At 39.7% G+C, this 22958-nt stretch overlaps 1 protein-coding gene across 1 annotated transcript in view; it reads right to left on the bottom strand.

The window, feature by feature from the left end:
- NUP155 (nucleoporin 155) overlaps positions 1-15856 on the bottom strand; it is a 72456-nt gene extending 56600 nt beyond the window's left edge. Inside the window, exons 1-4 of the mRNA XM_007095462.3 lie at positions 15241-15856; positions 12245-12382; positions 7639-7735; positions 4797-4867 (exon numbers count right to left, since the gene is read on the bottom strand). Of these exons, the coding sequence (XP_007095524.1) occupies positions 4797-4867; positions 7639-7735; positions 12245-12382; positions 15241-15397 (463 nt within the window). The 5' untranslated portion in view covers positions 15398-15856. The remainder of the gene's footprint in view (positions 1-4796; positions 4868-7638; positions 7736-12244; positions 12383-15240) is intronic.
- Between the last annotated feature and the right edge of the window lie 7102 nt (positions 15857-22958).

The following is a 22958-nucleotide window of genomic DNA, read 5'->3' as shown; positions in this document are numbered from 1 at the left end:
AAAAATAAAAGAAGCACTTCAGTATTTAATGCCATTTAAAATCAGCATTATATGGTGCACCTGAGTGGCTCAGTCAGGTAAGGGTCTGACTCTTGATCTCAGCTCAAGTCATGATCTCACAGTTTCTGAGTTCAAGCCCCATGCTGGGCTATGCACTGAAAGTGCGGAGACTGCTTGGGATTCTCTCTCTCCCTCCTTCTCTGGCCTCCCCGCTCCCCGCTGCATGCATGCACATGTGCTCTCTCTCAAAATAAATTTTAAAAACTGTATTAAAAAAAACCTTTTAATTCCAAAATCAGAATGGCATAAAATAGTCTGTTTATTAAAATATAAAGCTTTCTATTTGTACACCCACATTCACAGCAGCATAATTCACAGCACCTAAAAAGTGGAAGCAATCCAAGTGTCCACCAACACATGAATGGATAAACAAAATGTGGTCTACATATACAATAAAATAGAATATGACCCAGTCTTTAAAAAGGAAATTCAGACACATACTGTAACAGGAATGAATCTTAAGATCATTATAAGTGAAATAAACCAGTCGCAAAGAAAAAATACCATATAATTCCACTTATGTCAGATGCCTATAGGCAAATTCATAGAAACAGATATGAGTTCATATATTAAATGAGTTTCCCAGATGAATTTATATATCAAAATCAGATAATTTATAGTTTCAGAGGGGACATTACCAAGTGAAAGCTTTTTTTAAAATTCATGCTAAGGTACTGTTTATTTTCTTTTTATGGTATTAACATTAAGAAATGCTTACAGGCACAAGATGACACGTCATGTTACAATGTCCAAAAACAGTGCCTTACTGATAGGAATAAAAGGAAATATACCTTATGTTACAATTATGGACATCTCTTCATGTATATACCTTTGGCCTGCTTAAGCGTATATAATGCCACAGAAAGTACAAAACTTTTACTTTCACTGATGAACACTGAGGGGTACAAAAGTCAGCTTTGTGTATCAAGCTTCCAGTCAGTTAAGCTGAAGGCACAGATCTTCTACCTAATGAACTCAAAATATACCTGATATTTCATGAAAAATTGACTTAAAAAGCCTAAACTTTATGAAAACTTATGTTTTCCTTAATAGAAGGCTTATCTCAAAGTATTTAGTCACCAGGCAATGACAAAGAAGTCATCTTTGATTACAGAAACTCTAGTGAAGTAGGAATTCTATGGATGATGGAGCTGGTTTACGACTTTGAGTAAAGAAAGGTAAGGAAAGTAGTATCTTGTCAAATGATGTCATCTTCTCTAAATCTCTCAACATTTATTCAAGTATTTTGCAACAGAAAATGGTAGAAATGGAAGCTATCTCCCTTCAGGGTGCAGCAAGGTTAAATGACTGACATTTCTTCCTTTTGTCAACCTTCACTTCTTATCTATAAAGTGCATTATCTTATTAGCACCTTTTAGAAATTAACATAAGTTGTTTAGGTCTGTGGACCAGTTCCAAATTTCACTACTTTTGAATGAAAAAGTTTTAAGGTTTTGAAAAAGTTTTGAAAGAAAAAGTGTAATACTTGTGCACAAATATAAGCACTTAAGATCCTTTGCTAACCCAACTGCTTTTGCTGCTTTGATGAAGAAACTCAACAGAACCATACATAACTCATTGCATTTTTACAAAGGCATGCTTTGGCACTGAAAACTTGGCCAATGGTACCTTCAACTTCTAAGGCAACTTCAATGACAGTATGAATTGGTACCTTTTCAAGAGATGCTGGTTCAGAAATGAAAATACAAAGCTCTTCTCTTCTACTGTAAACTCCACTGGCTTTCCAGAAGTAATTGACTAAGGGTGTTTGGGTGGCTCAGTCAGTTAAGCATCCAACTCTTGCTTTTGACTCAGGTCATGATCCCAGGGTTGTGGGAATGATCCCCATATTGGGCTCACACAAAGCATGGAGCCTGCTTAATATTCTCTCTCTCCCTCCCTCTCCACCTGCCCCTCCCCTGTCACTTGCGCACTCTCTAAATAAATAGATAGACAGAACTGACTACATTTGAGGTAGGAGGTTTACTGTATTCAAAACACAAAGAAAGACCATTCCAAGAATAACTTCCAGGAAGGAGTTTACATATGATTTGACTTTGGTGGCAGTCCCACTGGGTCATACAGATGAGGTAAATTGACTCATAACCACTAATCACTCACAATCACTATAATGAATAATGTCCAAAAGCCATAAGCTCTTTCAGGTAAGTTACCTCCCAAGAAGAGGAGATTGAAACTAGACAACTATGTGAATCTTTCAATACATGAGAAATGCTTCCCTGAACTCAAAAAATGACTAAACCTTGTCAATTTGTCTGTAGACAAAAACCTGCAAATGCTAAAAATCACTGAAGAATTCCTATGTTTTATTCAAACAATCATAAAATTGAAACATGTATTTATACTCTTCTTGCTTACACAGAATTCACCAATAAAGCAAACTCATGCCAAAAAGCCTGACTTAGAAAACAATGACTTTAGGGGCGCCTGGGTGGCTCAGTCGGTTAAGTGTCCGACTTCGGCTCAGGTCATGATCTCTCGGTCCATGAGTTCGAGCCCCGCGTCGGGCTCTGTGCTGACAGCTCAGAGCCTGGAGACTGTTTCAGATTCTGTGTCTCACTCTCTCTGACCCTCCCCTGTTCATGCTCTGTCTCTCCCTGTCTCAAAAATAAATGAAACATTAAAAAAATAAATAAATAAAAAATAAAAAAAGAAAACAATGACTTTAACTTCAAAAATATTTTATTTATGTATGTATGTATGTATGTATTTATTTATTTATTTAGAGAGAGAGAGAGAGAGAAAGCATGTGTGCACGTGGGGGAGGGGGAGAGAGAGAGGGAGAGAATCCCAAGCAGGCTATGCACTGACAGCACAGAGCCTGACGAGGGGTTCAATCCCACAAACTGTGACATCATGACCTAAGCTGAAATCAAGAGTCGGATGCTTAACCGAGTCACCCAGATGCCCCAAGAATAGTATTTTCTTGCAAAAGGCAAAGTAATATATGGACTTCGTCAGCTTTAACATTACATTCAAGAGTCAAAATTTTCAGTACTTACTGACAGAAAAGCCAGAATTGTTTCATTATCAAAGACAACACCTTTGTTGCCATATCAAAGACTATGCCATAATTTTAATTTTGCACTGAAGTTTACGTTTGAGTAGTACAAAATTTTAGTATTTACCGTAGATGGACAATTTATGTTTATTACAATAGAGGGCAGGGACAGTCGTTGACTGTTATTATGAATAAACTTTTAAATGAAGAGAGATACATACCTCAGGATTGAGAATACTTTGAGGTTCTATGTTAAGGAAATAAGTTTATAATATAATCACATAAACTGTTTAAGACTACACGTCTGTACCATGTGAATTATAACTTCTAAACAGTTGTGACCTCAAAATTTTATTCAGGCATTACAAACAATTTTGTCTATTATTTCCCATTGTAGTAAGATTTCTCATACATCAAAAAAAAAAATCTATATTAAATTTAAATCAATCCATTATTTTGTCATTAGCTCTGATAAAAAATCTGTATAATGAAGTTGAAACTGTTAAATTAAACACCACTTCTCACTTCTTTAAGATTTATTCTGAGTTCTCTTTTCACTTCCATTGGACATCAAGACTAAAAAAAAAAAAATGCAGAGATGGGGCCCCTGCGTGGCTCAGTCAGTTAAATGTTCAACTCTTGATTTCAGCTCAGGTCATGATCTCATGGTGGTGAGATCAAGCCCCTTGTGGGGCTCTGTGCTGGGTGCAGAGCCTGCTAAGAGTCTCTCTCTCCCTCTCCTTCTGCCCCTCCTCTGAGTGTGCTCTGGCAATCAGTCTCTCTCTCACTCTCAAGAAGGAAAAAAAAACCCACAAAAAGAAAACAAACCAAAAACGCAGAGACAAAAATGGTTTTTAACATTAAATTTACTAACTGATGAAAAATGTATAATGCAAAACTTTATGTAAATCATCAAAGAGTAACAAAAAATAAGCAAGATAAAATGCAGAAATTATAGTTTAACAATTTTATTAAAAAATTTTTTCTTTTAATTTTTTTTTTAATGTTTACTTATTTTTGAAAGAGAGACAGACAGAGCGTGAGCCAGGAGAGGGCAGAGAGAGGAGACACAGAATCCAACGCAGGCTCCAGGCTCTGAGCTGTTAGCACAGAGCCCGACACGGGGCTCAAACCCACAAACCACGAGATCATGATCTGAGCTAAAGTCGGACACTTAACCAATGGAGCTACCCAGGCGTCCTTAAAAAATTTTTTTTAAGTTTATTTAGTTATTTTGAGAGAGAGACAGACAGACAGACAGACAGACAGCAGGGGTGGGGCAGAGAGAGAGGGAGGGAAAATCTCAAGCAGACTCTGCATTACCAGCACGGAGCCAGATGCAGGGCTTAAACTCATGAAGCATGAGATCATGACCCGAGCCAAAACCAAGAGTTGCATGCTCAACCAACTGAGCCACACAGGTACCTCCCCTGTCCCCACAAAATTTTTTAAGGATGGGGCTTGAACTCATGACCCTGAAATCAAGAGTCACATGCTCTACCAACTGAGCCAGTTAGGTGCCCCAATTTAGTAATTTTAAAGACAGACTCATTTCTACCATAAAGTGAGTAAACTATTAAATATTCCTAATCACTTTCTATGTTTCTACTTAGAATTCAGAATATTTGATAAAATTTTTAACTACTTAAAATGTGTTGTTACTCAGTTCTAAACCATTATATACAAACATTATCATTACATTTTTATTTCTTACCAGCTTTTGGTTTCACAAGCCCCACAGCAAGAATAGTCTCACTAAGTCCATCAAAATAGGCAAGGTCTCCTCTGTCAAACGGTAAAGAAAAACATGTTATACATACACAGAAAACAAAGTTTTATCCTAAAATATTCTTTAAGACTACAGGATGTAGTGAAAAATAAGCCAGCAAACAAAACTGTTTCAGTTCCAAGATTCAGGCACACAGGCCTGTCTAAAGCTAAGCATAAACCAGGCAAACAGAGACAGCTGCTCCCTATTCCAAACTTCTCCTCAGCCAGGTTGCAAATCTCAAGTAATAGCAGTTCTGTTGGGTTAAGACCCTCTCAGAAGAACAGACTCACAGGGAAAGCCTATGGCTGAGGGTGGACAGAAACACTGAGAAAAAGTCTCTAGGAACCCAACCTATATTCTAAGTGCAAAGTAATTCTAAGGAATTTGAAACCTGTGGTCCACTGAGGGTAACCAGAGCAATAACAAAACCAAACTCAACTCAACTCTTGACTTGGAAAAAGTTAACTTTCCCCGAAATAAAGACCTACTTGATAGGCCCTAGCAAAAAAAGAGACATACCCATATCTAAGGATGGATAAACACTACTTACTGCAGTGTCCACTGTCCTACACATGGCATCTGGCTTAAAAATAAACACATGAGACACAAAAAAGCACAGGAAAAAAAAGCCTGTCAAGAAACAAAGAAATCAACAGAAATGGACTCAGCTAGGAGACAGATGTCTGAACTATAAGACAGGAAATTTAAAATAAATGATTATCATATAGGTATTAATGAAAAAAGGGGACAATATAAATAAGCAAATAAGGAATTTCAGCAGAGAGATGAAAATCACAAGAAATAAGTGAAAATGTTAGAAATAAAAAGCACAGCACAGAGAAAGAACATCTTGTAAGAACTTTTTAAGTAGACTTGACATACTTAACAAAAGAATCCATGAACTTGAATTTGGGTCAACAGAAATTGTCCCAATTGAAACAAACAAAAAGAATGGAGAAACAAAAACAGAACAAAGTATCCAAAATCTGTTTTGAATAACATCAAACAATCTAACGGAAGTGTAAAAATCTCAGAAGGGAGAGGAAGAGAATGGGGCAGAACAAATATTTGAAGATAATCACTGAAAAATTTCCAAAAATGAAAGACATCAAACCAAAGATCCAAGAAACTCAGAGAACACCAAGTAGGATAAATATGCCCGGGGGGTGGGGGTGGGGGAGGGATATTCATATATATACATATACATATATATACACACATATACACACATGATCCAGACCTTGAAGAAAATTTCTGGTTGTCCTGAAAAGAGCCAAGCAAACAGAAAGAAAACTCCTAAATGGCCACATATGTGGACCAGGTTTTCCCATTTCCCCATGCTGTGAAAACTGGCACAACCTCCAGAAACTAAGACCAATACTGGGGATGTTAGGTGTTTCAGAACAATGAATTGAACAAGATTACGTTCCTATTATCCATGTGGTATTAGGATTTATAATAAAAAGCTAATGGAATAATTGAAATGAAACCTAACATTTTTGCAGAATTGAATTTGTGAACTGAAGAGTTATATACCGAGGATTTGTGCCTTGATTTTTTTCAGTAAGCACACTGTTCAAGTAATTTTTCTTTAAATAAGTTCTAGTTTGAACACGGTAAGGTTGGAGTGTATATTCCATGAGGACAGGAGCTACACTTACCACATTCAATATTGTTCCTAGCACAAAAGAGTGTCTGATACATAATAAACTCAACATTTTATTACATGGATACATTACATGTTGATGGAAATACAGAAATTTTCATTAAAGAGAAACCCTTTTTAAGGAAATTATCCTTACATTTGTCTATAACAAAATTTTTTTTGCGTTTGTTTTTCTAAATAGATCCACACCTAAATGAAGTTGTTTTATTCCTTAGTATCAAAACGACTATGTTACAATAATAAAAGCAACTAAAGTTCAGGGTGTATGAAGAAAAATCACAACCATACATCACTGCTATTAGAACTATATAACAGTTCAACCATAAAAAATAGCTATGAGAAGTTCTAAATGAAAAAAAATCAGAGAACAAAAATATTTTTATTTAAGCTACAAGTTCTCATTTAGTATCACTTTAATTCAGTGATTGTGTGTGTGTGTGTGTGTGTGTGTGCGCGCGCGCGCGCATACCTAACAGGTGCTTTAATTACCCAAGGGCAAGAGAAACAACTACAAGGGCCTTCCTCTGGTTATCCCACTAATCCCCTAAAGACATTATGAGAGAGAAATGGTAGTAAGCCAAAATTTATCTTCAAAAAGCCAGAGTGAGATTACCAGATCAATAAACTATTTTAGCAAGAATGTCTTGAGCCGTCACTCAGATTACTATATACACTCAAATTACACATGGCCAACCTCATGGAACAAAACTGTTTAGTCACTTCAATGAATTAAGAGCCTCCCAATTCATAAAAATGCATCAAATACACAGGTCTTTAAAGATGTCAAACCATCTCTCAAAAAACTACTAACAGATTATCTTATTGGAAGATAAGAGCTTGGAAACTAGACCCCTGCTATTCAGAGTGGTACTTAGACTGGCAGCATCACTGGGAGGTTGTTACAAATGCAGACTCTCGAGGCTCGCTCAGAACTACTATAACAGAATCTGCACTTTTAACCTCATTCTCAGGTGATCAGTATGCATACTGAGAAGCACTGACCCAGATGTTAGCTGAATGAAAAATAAACCAGGCAGCTTCTGATGAGTAGAATACTAGCTGCCATTAAGATAATCTAACTTCTAATCATGCTAAAGCAAACCAGCATTAAATACATACCCATCTTCATAGTTCCACATGAATATGTCACTGTCAATTGTGAGCCAAGCTCTGCTGATAGGAGGGAACACACCCATCATGCAGTTACACTGCATATCTGAAGTAGTGTGGATGTAAGGCAAAAAGATTTCAATCTTCTCTTTCTTAAGCTTGTTTTGAAAGATTTTGATTTAAAATTTATGATTAAAAAATCATGATCTGTCCACTTTTTAATAGAAAAAGCAATAAAGGGTGCCTGGGTAGCTCAGTCCATTAAGTGTCTGACTTCAGCTCAGGTCATGATCTCAGGGTTCATGAATTCGAGCCCCACATCAGGCTCTGTGCTGACAGCTCAGAGCCTGGAGCCTGCTTCGGATTCTGTGTCTCCTTCTCTCTCTGCCCCTCCCCCACTCATGCTCTGTCTCTCAAAAATGAATAAACATTAAAAAAAATTTTAAAAAAGAAGAAAAAGCAAATAAAATATCTTGATTTCTAATGAGTTTAAAGACATAGTGTATGACAGAAACAAACCTGCAATTTACAATTCCTAAATAATGCCATTTGACCACTTAAAATGTATTTTAAAGGACAAATATAATGTTTTTACCATTATTAAAGAAGAATACTGATCATGAATAACACCATTAAATTTTGACATGAAAAAACTGTTCTACTGGACCACTTTCTCCCAACTGCATAAGAGCAAGAGTGATAAAAAAAAAAAAAACATAAGGCATGCTAAAGTTAGGCCAGGTGACAATTTGCAAGCTTCTTATATATAGTGCAATTGAAAAATAGACAAAGAATTATATTATGTAATCATAAAATGAGGAAAAAATTGTGAAATAAAATAATTTCTTAATTAAATGATAATTTTTTGCATGGTATTATCAGAAGATTAAAGAATATTAAGAAACTGGGGCGCCTGGGTGGCTTGGTCGGTTAAGCGTCCGACTTTGGCTCAGGTCATGATCTCATGGTCCGTGAGTTCGAGCCCCGCGTCGGGCTCTGTGCTGACCGCTCAGAGCCTGGAGCCTCTTTCAGATTCTGTGTCTGCCTCTTTCTCTGCCCCTCCCCTGTTCATGCTCTGTCTCTGTCTCAAAAATAAATAAACGTTTAAAAAAAATTAAAAAAAAAAAAAAAGAATATTAAGAAACTAAGAAAAGATAGAGTATGGGATAAGAAGTGTATATTTAATAACGTTATTTTACAAAGTCTCAGAGAAATACTGAAAAGTTTAGGAAAAATATTAGATTCTACTAGTTTTTCTACTTATAGCTATTTTAATTTTCCATTTCCTTTATTCTTCTAAAGCAGACTGTACTGAAATTTGAAACACTTTTCCTTTAGTTTAATATATTTTTAAAAGTCTCAGATTAAATTTTATTTTATTAAAAAAAAAATTTTTTTTAATGCTTTTATTTATTTTTGAGACAGAGAGAGACAGAGCATGAACGGGGGAGGGTCAGAGAGAGAGGGAGACACAGAATCGGAAGCAGGCTCCAGGCTGTGAGTTGTCAGCACAGAGCCTGACGCAGGGCTTGAACTCACGGACCATGAGATCATGACTTGAACTGAAGTCGGACGCTTAACCGACCGAGCCACCTAGGTGCCCCTCAGATTAAATTTTAGCATATCATCTTAATGTCTATATTATGAGAGCTACAGATTGATACAGAAGCTTCCTAACAAATAACTATAAATCTTTTTAATGTTTATTTAATTTTGAGAGAGAGAGAGAAAGAGAGAGGAAATACAGGAGTGGGGCAGTGGCAGACAGAGAGGAAGATACAAAGCAGGCTCCAGGCTCTGAGCTGTCAGCACAGAGCCCGATGCATGGCTTGACCCACTATGAGATCATAACCTGAGCCAAAGTCGGCCCCCCAACCGACTGAGCTACCTAGGCGCCCTGCGAATAACTATAAATCTAATGCCTTTATAGGGTACGCCATACTTTAAAAAAATCAGATAAGATCTTTTTTTAGAGGGTAAGAAAACTCCTCTAGCAATTCAGTCTATGAAGATTCCATTAGTGTTTCATTCTTACTGTGATCCTTAGAAATGCAATCACTTATAATTTTAATTCTTTCTTAAGATTTTTTTTTAAGTTTATTTTATTTATTTTGAGAGAGAAGGTGAGTGTGAGCAGGGTAGAGGCAGAGAGAGAGAAAGAGAGAGAGAGAAAGAGAGAGAGAAAGAGAGAGAGAGGAGAGAGAGAGGAGAGGGAGAGAGGAGAGAGGAGAGAGGAGAGAGGAGAGAGGAGAGAGGAGAGAGGAGAGAGGAGAGAGGAGAGGGAGAGAGGAGAGGGAGAGAGGAGAGGGAGAGAGGAGAGGGAGAGAGGAGAGGGAGAGAGGAGAGGGAGAGAGGAGAGGGAGAGAGGAGAGGGAGAGAGGAGAGGGAGAGAGGAGAGGGAGAGAGGAGAGGGAGAGAGGAGAGGGAGAGAGGAGAGGGAGAGAGGAGAGGGAGAGAGGAGAGGGAGAGAGGAGAGGGAGAGAGGAGAGGGAGAGAGGAGAGGGAGAGAGGAGAGGGAGAGAGGAGAGGGAGAGAGGAGAGGGAGAGAGGAGAGGGAGAGAGGAGAGGGAAGGGGAGAGGGAAGGGGAGAGGGGAGGAGAGGGGAGGAGAGGGGAGGAGAGGGGAGGAGAGGGAGGAGAGGGGAGGAGAGGGAAGGAGAGAGAGGAGAGAGAGGAGAGAGAGAGGAGAGGGAGAGAGAGGAGAGGGAGAGAGAGGAGGGGGAGAGAGAGGAGAGGGAGAGGGGGAGAGAGAGGAGAGGGAGAAGGGGAGAGAGAGGAGAGGGAGAGGGGGAGAGAGAGGAGAGGGAGAGGGGGAGAGAGAGGAGAGGGAGAGGGGGAGAGAGAGGAGAGGGAGAGGGGGAGAGAGAGGAGAGGGAGAGGGGGAGAGAGAGGAGAGGGAGAGGGGGAGAGAGAGGAGAGGGGGAGAGAGAGGAGAGGGAGAGGGGGAGAGAGAGGAGAGGGAGAGGGGGAGAGAGAGGAGAGGGAGAGGGGGAGAGAGACAGAGGAGAGGGGGAGAGAGAAAGAAGAGAGGGGGAGAGAGAGAGAGGAGAGGGGGAGAGAGAGAGGAGAGGGGGGGAGAGAGAGAGGAGAGGGGGGGAGAGAGAGAGGAGAGGGAGGGAGAGAGAGAGGAGAGGGGGGGAGAGAGAGAGGAGAGGGGGGGAGAGAGAGGAGAGGGGGGGAGAGAGAGGAGGGGGGGAGAGAGAGAGGAGAGGGGGGGAGAGAGAGAGGAGAGGGGGGGAGAGAGAGGGAGAGGGGGGGAGAGAGAGGAGAGGGGGGGGAGAGAGAGGAGGGGGGGGAGAGAGAGGAGGGGGGGGAGAGAGAGGAGGGGGGGGGGGAGAGAGAGGAGGGGGGGGAGAGAGAGGAGGGGGGGGAGAGAGAGGAGGGGGGGGAGAGAGAGGAGGGGGGGGAGAGAGGAGGGGGGGGAGAGAGAGAGAGAGGAGGGGGGGGAGAGAGAGGAGAGGGGGGGAGAGAGAGGAGAGGGGGGGAGAGAGAGAGAGGGAGAGAGAGGAGAGGGGGGGAGAGAGAGAGAGGAGAGGGGGAGAGAGAGAGAGAGGAGAGGGGGAGAGAGAGAGAGAGGAGAGGGGGAGAGAGAGAGAGAGGAGAGGGGGGGAGAGAGAGAGAGAGGAGAGGGGGGGAGAGAGAGAGAGAGGAGAGGGGGGGAGAGAGAGAGAGAGGAGAGGGGGGGAGAGAGAGAGAGAGGAGAGGGGGGGAGAGAGAGAGGAGAGGGGGGGAGAGAGAGAGGAGAGGGGGGGGAGGAGAGAGAGAGGAGAGGGGGGGAGAGAGAGAGGAGAGGGGGGGAGAGAGAGAGGAGAGGGGGGGAGAGAGAGGAGGGGGGGGAGAGAGAGGAGAGGGGGGGAGAGAGAGGAGAGGGGGGAGAGAGAGAGGAGAGGGGGGGGAGAGAGAGAGGAGAGGGGGGGAGAGAGAGGAGAGGGGGCGAGGGGGAGAGGGGGAGAGGGGGAAGGAAGGAGAGAGAGAGAATGAATCCCAAGCAGACTCTGTGCACTCAGCACTGCGCTTGATGCGGGGCTCCATCTCACAAACTACGAGATTATGACCTGAGCTGAAATCAAGAGTCAGACGCTTCACCAACTGAGCCACTCAGGTAGCCCTAAACCTTAATTCTAAGATACCATTAAGTGCCAAACCATACCAAAAACTTTTGGGGATGGGCAAAAAGAAGTACATGGCAGTTTTTGTTTGTTTTTAAACATTTTTAGAACAACATCCCAGTTTTAAAGTGTTAAAATATGAGAAAAAATAAAAATGAAAATCAGGAGTCTTCAAGCTAAAATGGGGTAAAAAGGCTTCCTTGGATAGCACTTAACTGGAAAGTACTACCTTGCAATAATATCATTCAAAAATGCAGAATTCCTTGTAAATGATTCACTCTCTTCAATGTCCAAGAACAATTAAGATGTGATTCAATTTTCAACACTCAATTTTATATGATATTTTCTAGGCACATGGCAAACTACTGACATACTTAAAATGTTTTTTTAAATAAAACTCTTAAATGAACTTACATACAACACACCAACTAAACACAAAGCAAGAATTAGAATAAGAATACTAATTTTTAAAAATTTTAGGGAGTTAAAAACAAGGTAAAAGGATACGTCCAAACTGTTCAACAAGTTCAGGTGGGAGAGGAACCCTTCGGATGGAACTGATCTCTGGAAGGTTGGGTACTGACAGCAAACCAGGTCCTTGTAGAGGATAATCCATATCTGACATGCCGGAAACAGTGGGATTATCTACAAGTAATAAAACAAAGCATTTATTAAAATAATATACTGAACATCAACTGGGCATATCGAAGCACTGCAAGCTACAAAAAAAATTGTGTATCTGATAGTTAAAAAGGTACAGAGAAGGGGCACCTGGGTGGCTCAGTCAGTTGAGCGTTTGACTTTGGTTCAGATCGTGATCTCATGGTTCAAGGGTTCAAGCCCCGCATCGGGCTCTGTACTGACAGCTCAGAGCCTGGAGCCTGCATCAGATTCTGTGTCTCCCTCTCTCTCTCTGCCTCTCCCCCACTCACACTCTCTCTCAAAAATAAATAAACATTAAAAAAATAGAAAATAAAGTAATTCTGACCCAATACAAAAGAGGTCTGAGAAAATCCAGTGTTAAAAGAGGGCTAATTACTGGTTTCAGCACTAACCAGACAGTTATCCTTCACAAAGACTTACTCTGTAAGTAAGGATGTATTTAGTTCAATAATTTAGTTTCTTTCTATTATTTTACTAATCTGAAATGGGAAAATATTTATAAAACTACTTTGTGACTGTCAAATGAAACAACCGTGAACAAAAAAAAAAAAATATTGATGGGGGAAATAGCTATTTCCTTTCCCACTTCAATATTAATAGATTAAAACAATCCTTGTGTTTTTGTTTTTGTTAGACCACCCCTCCCACACCAATAAGATAAATACATATGATGCCACATAAGCAGTATTTTATTGGGGGAAACCACAGACTGCTCTATAAAGTGTTCTCACTTGGCAACCTTTCTCTTGCTTTAAGACACAGACAACTAAGGGCAGGAGTGGACTGATCTATTTCCTATGTCTTGAACAGGTAGGTATTCTTTAGATCTCATGACCTTTTTATCCAGGAACCTTTCCAGGCTCTAAGTACAAAGATGTTGGGGAAAACTGACATATAAAAGAAATTCTAGGGGTACCTGGGTGGCTCAGTAGGTTAAGCATCTAGCTCTTGATTTTGGAACAGGTCATCTCACGATTGGTGAGCCTGACTTTAGGCTCCAAGGTGTCACCATGGATCCTGCTTGGGATTCTCTCTCTGCCTCTCCCCAGCTCACACTCTTTCTCTCAAAATAAATATATAAACAACAAAAAAAGAAATTCTAAATGTATTATGGAAATTTAAAATATATGAGAGAGAAAAATGCAATCAATTCCTATGTACCGATTGATTACCCAGCTTCAATATTACTAATAACATGTCCAATCAGGTTTCATTTATATCCCTAGCTACTCCTTCTCTAATGGATTTCTTTAATGCTTATTTTTGAAAGAAACTGAGAGACAGCACAAGCAAGGGAATGGCAGAGAGAGACAGAGACACAGAATCCGAAGCAGGGTCCAGGCTCTCAGCTGTCAGCACAAAGCCCAACGGCGGGGAGCTCACAAAGCATGAGATCATGACATGATTTGAAGTCGGACGCTTAACCAACTGAGCCACCCAGGTGCCCCTCTAATGAATTTTTTTGAAGGAAATCCCAGACATCCCATTTAATCTTAAAACATACTAATTTTAACAGGATATTGCTAAGTGGAAATGTTAAATATTAACAGGACATGATAAATGGCAGTGGGAACACAAAGGATGGAATTAATAACTCAAGTGAGGATGTGAATGGTTAAGAAACCCCTCACAAAGGAAGTGATACTTAACGAACTTTGGAGGAATGTCAAGCAAAGAAGAAAATTCCAGATGCGAAGTAAACGATGACATAAAAGCATCCTGAAGAAAGGGCTTCTTATGAAAAACATGTTAAATTCTGTGTGACTGGAACAAAGCTGAGAAGATTAGGTTGAAGAGGTATGTGTAAAGGTGGATAGAATCGATTGGGGTCAGATAAGAGTACTCGAATGTATCCACTGTTTTTACATCTTGGTTTTCAAACCTGAGGAGGTCAAAGAGAGTAATGCTCTTCAAGATGAGTGTTGCTAATAGGCCACTCAGTTCTTAGAAGACAAGCTCACCGGTAAGTAGCAGTCAGGAACAGTACTAAATTTTTTCTGTTTCTATCGTTTCTCTGACTACAAGCCTACTCAACGATTTTTATAAATTGTCAGAAGTGTCGTTTAGGTTTCCATTGCACAGATTGTCCTTGTTATTTTACCTTGGTTATTGCTTACCCCAAATCTTGTCTCTATCTTACTTACACTTCTCTGCTTTTCTCCCATATCCATCTCAAAAAGGGGTCACTTTTTTTTTTTTAGCAACTTACGTAATTCTATATGCCTTGAGGAGCCTAGTCATAATTTAAAATCATTAAAATGTTTTCCAGTCACCTCTCTTTTGTTGACACATACACTGCCTTACCCTCCCAGTCCATCATCACTGCTAATATCACCATTCTCTTGCTTTATTCCAGCGGTAGTTCTTTTTAACAACCTTCATATTAAGACTTTATATTACACTAACTCTACACATACTAAAGAATATCTTTGAGAAAGATGGTAAATTTTCAAATTAATTCCATTTGCTCGTCTGATTTACTCTAATGCTAATAGGAGGAATTAACAAGAATGAGACTTAGATCAGGTGATCCTACTCATCTGGCCTCTGTGATGAACACTTGGAGGCAGTGAGCAGCTCGTTAAGGTTGGGGTCTTTCCCTCTGCTTCAAATGGCAGAGTGCTCGTCACTCCTACCCTCTCAAATATCGGCAGTGAAGTGAGGAAGAAAATAAACTGAAAACAGGCTCTTTTTGCTCTTCAAAATGTAGCAAACAGGGCCCCAAATCTCAAAACGTCTTCGCCGAGTCCACCCTGGGGATAAGGACCTAGTTAGGAATTCAGGCGAGAGTCCTTTCGGCTGAGAAAGCAGTTACCACCAAATGGGCACTGATCACTCACTTGGGGCAGACACCATGAGAAGCTCGGAAAGGTCCGGGTACATGCGGTCTTCTTGCAACTGACGGTCGATGAGCCGCCCTGCATTTTCCAGAGCTTCCTGCAGGGCTGAGGCCGACGTGGAGGCCGGCATCGCCGAGCCCAGTAAAGAAGACGGCATGTCGAAGTTCGGAGACACCAGCGTCCGGAAATAGTCAAGAACCAAGGAGAAAGGAGAGAAAACCCAAGACCCTAACTCAGACCCGCAGCTTAGGGCGCGCGCGCCAAACGAGCGCCTCGGCGCCTATGCATGACGCACTTCCGGTTCGTCGGGAGGGGAATTTGAAGGCTGTGTTTTGCAGACTCCCAGAGGAAGAAGTTAAAAGGGCTGGACGTTAGGGGCGGAGCGAGTGGGGGGTGGGGTGGAGCGGGCACTTCCCTGGGCGTCGCTGGAGGTTTGGCAGGTTGGGGAGTAGGAAATTCGTCTAGGTTGTATGGGGAAGGAAGGAAAGGAGGGGAAAGGGAAAGGGCTGGGAAAGGACAAGGCTGGGAGGGGTGGGGAGGGGGAAGGGAGCGGGTATCGGGTAAGTGGGAGCTGGGTAGTGCGTGGCAGCGCAGACTGCTTCGGCTCGGGTGGGTATCGCGAGCCGTCGATCTTTGTGTCTCGAGGTTCCCGGGTTGGAATCCTTCAACTGCAACTGCTTATGAGTTTGCACGTCAATTTCTTTGGTACTCCAAATAACTTCTGTTGTGAGAGCGGATAGGAGTTGGTAGGAGTTCACATGAGAACCAAAATTCCACTATATATCTTATAGGCTTCAGTGTAAATTAAAATTGTTTTCTGGCCGGCTCAGTCATCAGAGCATGCAACTCTTGATGTCTGGATCCTAAGTTCAAGCCCCACTTTGTGCCTGGAACCTACTTAAAAAAAATTCATCAGGCTTTTCTATTTGTGTGTGGTTACCATTACTATAAAGAATTGTAGGGCCTCCTGGGTGGCTCAGTCATTAAGCATCTGACTCTTGATTTTCCCTCAGGTCATGATCTCACACTTTGTGAATTGGAGCCCTGCTTCCAGCTCTGCTTGGGATTGTTCACCTCTCTCTTTGTCCCTCCCCGACTTGTGTCTTCCCACCGCCCCCACCGTCAACAACAACAAAACTTTAAGAATTGTCTGTTTACTGTTCCATGCAGGGAGTGGCTGCCTTCCTTTATTTCTCATTACAGAGATGAAGAAGAGTGTTCTAATTCATCATTTGATCCCCCAGCACAAATTAGAGGGACTGGTATAAAGTAAGCCACCTAATAGATCTCCCAAGTACTATAAAAATTGAATTTATAATTTGTGTCACCCACTGTGCCTGGTGCTAGGAATATCACACTGACACATTCCTGTCCTTGAGGTGCATGATTCATGCAGGGACACACAAAGTAAAACAGTAAAGTGTATCACTCTAATTTTTTATGAGGTGTGTATTAACTGCAGAAGAATAAGAAATGAGCAAGGAGAGATAGACTTCATTTCATACAGGAGGCAACTTGAGTGGTCAAATCAAAGTACTCATTCAAAAAGCAATCCTTATTTGGAAACAGTAGCTGTCCTCATTTAGTCCTTATTTAGAACCACACTTAAGTAAGCTTCATCCAGTTATATTCTTCATAGTTTAGCTAGTCAGTGAATGCTTTACTCCTTATTGACTAGCTAAACTGAAAGAGGACTTCAGCTACCTTCATTTTGATCTCAAACTTTCTAATTGATTAAGTTCATCTTTCCAGCATATCTCTTAAGTCAGGCAAAAGATCCTGCTGGCAAACCATCCTGTGATGGGAACTGAAACTACCCCCTCAAGCAATAAGGACTGTCCTGAGCCAACAAGACCCCATCTGTATTTGACCCCCGAGATAATGGTTGACCTGACCTTTGCTACCCACTTGCACATACTTACTGACCAAAGGTCAGTTCATTACTTACATTAACCTAAGAAGTAATTTTCAGCACTTTGGAGATAGTCTTTGAGACGCTAGTCTGCTGTCTTCTGGGTGTTGGCCTTACTGACATACATTCCTTTCTTGTTTTACCATTGCTGGTCTCTCTGCCTTTGGATTTTGTCAGTGACAAGTGGCCGAACCTCCTGTGTTTGGGATCCCTTGAGCCAGATGCTCTTGTGCCTGTGTGTCCAGGATACAAAACTATGGACTTTGCTAAACTATAATCTTTTGCTACTTGAATTATTTTTTATTCCCTCAAATAAGGGGTTGACTAAATTTCTGAATGTTAAAATCTCTATAACATTACAGGTCTGTAAGTATAATTTTATACCTCATAGTGAATATACCAGGAAAAAATAGGTTTGTATTATTCATGGATAAACAGGCAGATGGGTCTCCAGCTATCGATTTTCTTATTTGGTAGACCATAGATTGAAAACTGATGGTCTGGTACAGTGTTTGTTTTTAATTTGAGATAAAATACACGATTGAGAGTTTCCAATTCCACAAATTGGATGATCTGGCAATATTAGTCTAATATTCCTGCACTGCAAGGCTCCTGGGTGTCTCACTTGGTTGAGCGTCCAACTCTTGATTTCAGCTCAGGTCATGACCCTAGGGTTGTGGAATCAAGACTATTGAGAATCTTAATAATTATTAAGGATTACGAAGAGTTTTTGTTTGTGTGGGTTATATTTGTTAATAGTTGCTAAATGTCTCCTAAAAATTAGAAATTTAAAAGTCATTTAAAAGAATGAGCCTAAAAAAATAAATAAAAGTATAAGCCTAATCCATTTTAATATAAATGATACATACTTCATGAAAAATCACCATATTTCTAAAACTAAAATATTAGGGGCGCCTGGGTGGCTCAGTCAGTTCAGCATCAAACTTCTGCTCAGGTCATGATCTCACAGTTTGTGAGTTCGAGCCCCACTCGGGCTCTGTGCTGACAGCTCGGAACCTGGAGCCTGTTTCAGATTCTGTGTCTCCCTCTCTCTCTCTGCTCCTCCCCTGCTTGTGCTCTGTCTCTCTCTCTCTCTCAAAAATAAACACTAAAAAATTTAAAAAAAAAAACTATTAGAAGAATGGCATTATTTTACATTTTTGCAAATCTCTTAAATGTCTGGCTTAAGAAGATAACTAGATTTTCATATCTGCATCTGCCATCAATATGTTGTGATATGTTGTTTACTTGAAGTATATGAAGAAAAGCAGGCCTCACACAGTTATGTAGTGGGAAAATAAGAGGTCTTTTAATAACCTTCTTAGATGTGAAATTTCTTCTTTGATAGTATACACGAACTTGAAAAGCGGTACAGTTTCTTAAAGGTTAGTTATGATGTGGAATTTGAAACCATCAGTGATTTTTTTTTTGAAATTTGTTAAGAACCACTTGTCTATCTTGTATTTTGAATGGACCTTCTATCCATGCATGATTCTGAAACATATGTTGGTCATTTGGGAAATACTGGTTCTCTAAGTAACGCAGAACTTCCAAGTGTTGACCTATTTCATTAACCAATAGAAAAAAATGATGGTGTTAATCTATCTTAATAAAAAAAAATCTTACAAGTATTGGGGAGTTGTTAAGCTTATGCTAGTTGATACAATCTTTTTTTCCAACCTTGATACAATCTTGATGAATTTTTCAAGATTCTGATTTTCTCTTAAGTGCTCTAATTTTCATTAGTAACAAGTACAATGAGTTGTCTTCCTCAAAGTGACACTCATTTCATTTATTTTTGTTTAAAATAGGTATATAACAGTGAGGAATACAAGAACTACTACGACAATTTGCTTGTCACTGCCTTGACTTATGCTGATGTACCAGCAATTTTACCCACTGTTGCTTCTGCATCATCAGTGCAAATGTCAATAGAGTGAAAAAGGCAAATGATGTGTTAGTATTATTATGAAAATAACTTTGATCTCATGAACACCTTTAAAGGAACCTGCAGAATACACTTTGAGAACTACTACTCAAGTAGCTCTCTATTTAAGTAGATTATCTAGCCCCATGAGGCACTTAGGGTTTTTAAAAATATCCTCATTAGAATGGAAATTCCATGAGGGCAGAGACTATGCTTTGTGTCTTCACTACTCTCACTAGTATCTGGCACTTAATAATGGCCAACATTTGGGGCACCTGGGTAGCTCAGTTGGTTGAGTACCGGACTTCAGCTCAGGTCATGATCTTGCAGTTTGTGGGTTTGTCGTGCTCTGTGCTGACAGCTCAGAGCCTGGAACCTGCTTCAGATGCTGTGTCTCCCTTTCTGCCCCTCTCCAGCTTGCACTCTGTCTCCCTCTCTCTCAAAAATAAATAAAACATTAAAAAAATTTTTAAAAATGGCCAACGTTTATTGGGTGTGCAATACATGCCAGGCACTATTTGAATTGCTTTTTGAAAATTAACTCATTCAATCATCAGAAAAATCTACGAGGTGATAGGTGCTATCCTTATATTATCCACTTAACTGGTGAACAATTTAAAGCACAGAGAGACTAAGTAAATCATCAAAATTACATTACTAGAATCAGGATTTGAGCTGAGACATTCTAGTTCTGGAACTCATTTGCTTAATGCTATGCTATCCTGCCTCTCAAATAATTTGATTCATAAATTTACTTTGCACCAAGAAAATCAAAGTTACTCTGGCACACTTACCACTTTTATTAGGAAGACGTTTCATGCAGGCAAAGCCAGAAAAAAAAAAAAAAAAAAAAAAAAAGCTTAGTGCAGAAGTCTCCCGTAGTGCAATTATTGTTTCTTTTTTTTATCACAATAAATTTTTGTGATTTTTCTGTAATGATCATGATTATCTACTTCTATTGGTTGATGATATATATCTTCCATTTTTCTTCTTTTTCTCCAGCACTCTGTAGTTTAAAATGTTATATATCTACAATGGAATGTTCTCAACAAATGGTGCTGAAACTACTAGACACCCACATGCAAAAAAAATGAATCTAGACACAGACATTATACCTGTCACAAAAATTAACTCAAAATGGATCATTGACTTAAATGTAAAACACTAAACTATAAAACTACTAGAAGATAACATAGAACAAAATGTATGTAATTTCAGATAAGGCAATGACTTTTTAGGTACAATGCCAGAGACATGACCCATGAAAGAAATAATGATACACCGCCCTTCATTAAAATTAAAAACTTGGGTGCTCTGGGTGGCTCAGTCGGTTGAGCTGTTGAGCATCTGACTTCAGCCTAGGTCATGACCTCGTGATTCGTGAGTTCAAGCCCCACGTGGGGCTCTGTGCTGACAGCCCAGAGCCCAGAGATTGCTTCAGATTCTGTCTCTCTCTCTCTCTGCTCCTCCCCTACTTGTGCTCTGTCTCTCTCTCAAAAATAAATAAAAACATTAAAAAATTTTTAAAAATTAAAAACTTTTGCTCTGCAAAAGACAACATCAAGAGAATGAGAAGACAAGACACAGACTGGGAGAAGATATTTGCAAAAGACATCTGATAAAGGACTGTAATCCAAAGATACAAAGAACTCTTAAAAAGTCAATAATAAGAAAACAATCTGACTAAAAAATGGGCTAAAGACCTTAAGACACCTCACCAAAGATATACAGATAGCAATTAAGCATATAAAAAGATGCTCCACATCATGTCATCCAGAAAATGCAAATCAAAACAATAAGATACCACTAGGTACCTATTAGAGGGGCCAACATCTTTAAACACTGACATACCAAATGCTGGTGAAGATGTGGCAGAATAGGACCTCTCATTCATTGCTAGTGAAAATGTAAAGTGGCACAGCCACTTTGGAAGACAGTTTGGCAGTTTCTTACAAAACTAAACATATTTTTACTATATTACTCAGAAATCCCGGTCCTTGCTATTTACCTAAAGAAATTGAAAACTGTCCACACAAAACCTGCACATGATATTTATAGCAGCTTTATTCATAATTGCCAAAACTTAGAGGCAACCAAGATGTCCTTCAGTAGGTGAAATAGGATAAGTAAATGGTAGTATATCCAGACAATGGAATATTAAACAGTGCTCAAAAGAAATGAGTTATTAAGTCATGAAAAGATATGGAGGAAACTTAAATATATATTACTAAGTGAGAGAAGCCAATCTGAAAAAAGCTATATACTGTACGATTCCAAGTATATGTCATTCTAGAAAAGGTAAAATTATGGAGACAGTAAAAATGCCAGTGGTTGGTAGAGGTTGGAGGAGGGAGAGGAGGGTTGAATAAGCATATCATAATGTTGATACCATAATGATGATTACACATCATTATACATTTGTCATAAACCATAGAATGTACAGCACCATGAGTGAACCCTATGTAAACTATGGACTGTGGTGATCATGATGTGTTAGTGTAGGTTCATCAACTATAAAATGTGTACCACCAGGTGGGGGATATTGATAATGGGGAAAGCTATGCATGTGTAAGGGCAAGGGGACGTATGGGAAATCTCTGTAACTTCCCTTCGATTTTATTTTGTGGACCTTAAACTGCTCTAAAAAATTAAAGTCTTAATAAAAAGAAAAAAATTACATATTTTCTCAAGTTCTCATCTATAAATCCTTGACTACCAAGGAGCTGAAATAGCTAGTTATAAGCTTGGACAATGGTTTTCTTAATGAGTTGTATTCAGAAAGTTCTATTTTACGACCTAAGGCCTGCTTATTTGTGCTCAGAGAAGAGACAGTGGCATTAATATCACTTTGTTAAAGGCATAATCAACTGGCCGTATTGATTGGAGTTCACATTGGCTTTTGACTTTAGAGGTTGAGTAATCTCTTAGGATTAAACCAAACGTTGTTGTCCCAAGCTATAAAACATCCTGCATAAAAGAGGAGTAGCTTTTGTCTTCACAACTACTTTTTTTCTCTTATTCATTCATTTTTTTCTTTCATTAAACATTTTTTAAGTTTATTTTTATTTATTTTGAAAGAGAGATAGAGAGCAAGCGGGGGAGGGCAGAGAGAGAGGGAAACAGAATCCTAAGCAGGTGCTGTGGTGCTAGGGCAACGCCCAACACGGGGTTCTAACTTACAAACTGGGAGATCATGACCTGAGCTGAAACCAAGAGTCAGATGCTTAACCAACTGAGCCACCAAGGCACCACATTTTTTTTTCATTTATTTGCTAAAAACTGAGTGACCATCTAGTCATCATGCTATTAAAGAAGAGTACTAGATTATATGATAGTTAGAGGGGTCTAATTTACTTGGAGGTCTATAAAGGCCTGTAAATGCTTAGAAGAGCACTGAAGTTTAATTTGAGTTTGAAGAATAAGTAGAATTCAATGAAGGGTATAGGGATTGGTGAAGAGTCAGAGTTTTCAGGTCATGATGTTCTGAAGCTGTTTAGAGAAGACAGGTACAGTGGAAAATAGAAACAATGAGGTTCAAAAAGCTTTGGGGGACATGTTGGTAATTTTGCATTTTATTTTAAGAGCAATGGAAATGATATTAGACTTGATAATTATCATTTAGTGGGTACAGCTAAAGCATAATTTGAAATAGGAGACTGAGGTAATAGTGGGGCCAATGAGTAATTCTATGAAAATATTTTTGTTCAGCAACACTTGTTAGGACTATACATGGTTTTGCTAGAATTCAGAAGTATATAGTTAAATAATATACCATTAGTTTGAAGTTAAGATAAGGAGTTGTGTTGTGAAGAAATTAAAACCAATATGAAGTGAAAATATAGTAAGTATGTGAATCAAGTGCTTTGGGAATGCTTGCTG

This window comes from Panthera tigris, chromosome A1, assembly GCF_018350195.1.
Source record: "Panthera tigris isolate Pti1 chromosome A1, P.tigris_Pti1_mat1.1, whole genome shotgun sequence".
Classification (NCBI taxonomy): domain Eukaryota; kingdom Metazoa; phylum Chordata; class Mammalia; order Carnivora; family Felidae; genus Panthera; species Panthera tigris.
Note: the sequence above shows the minus strand (reverse complement) of the source record. Positions and strands in the feature narration are given on the sequence as shown.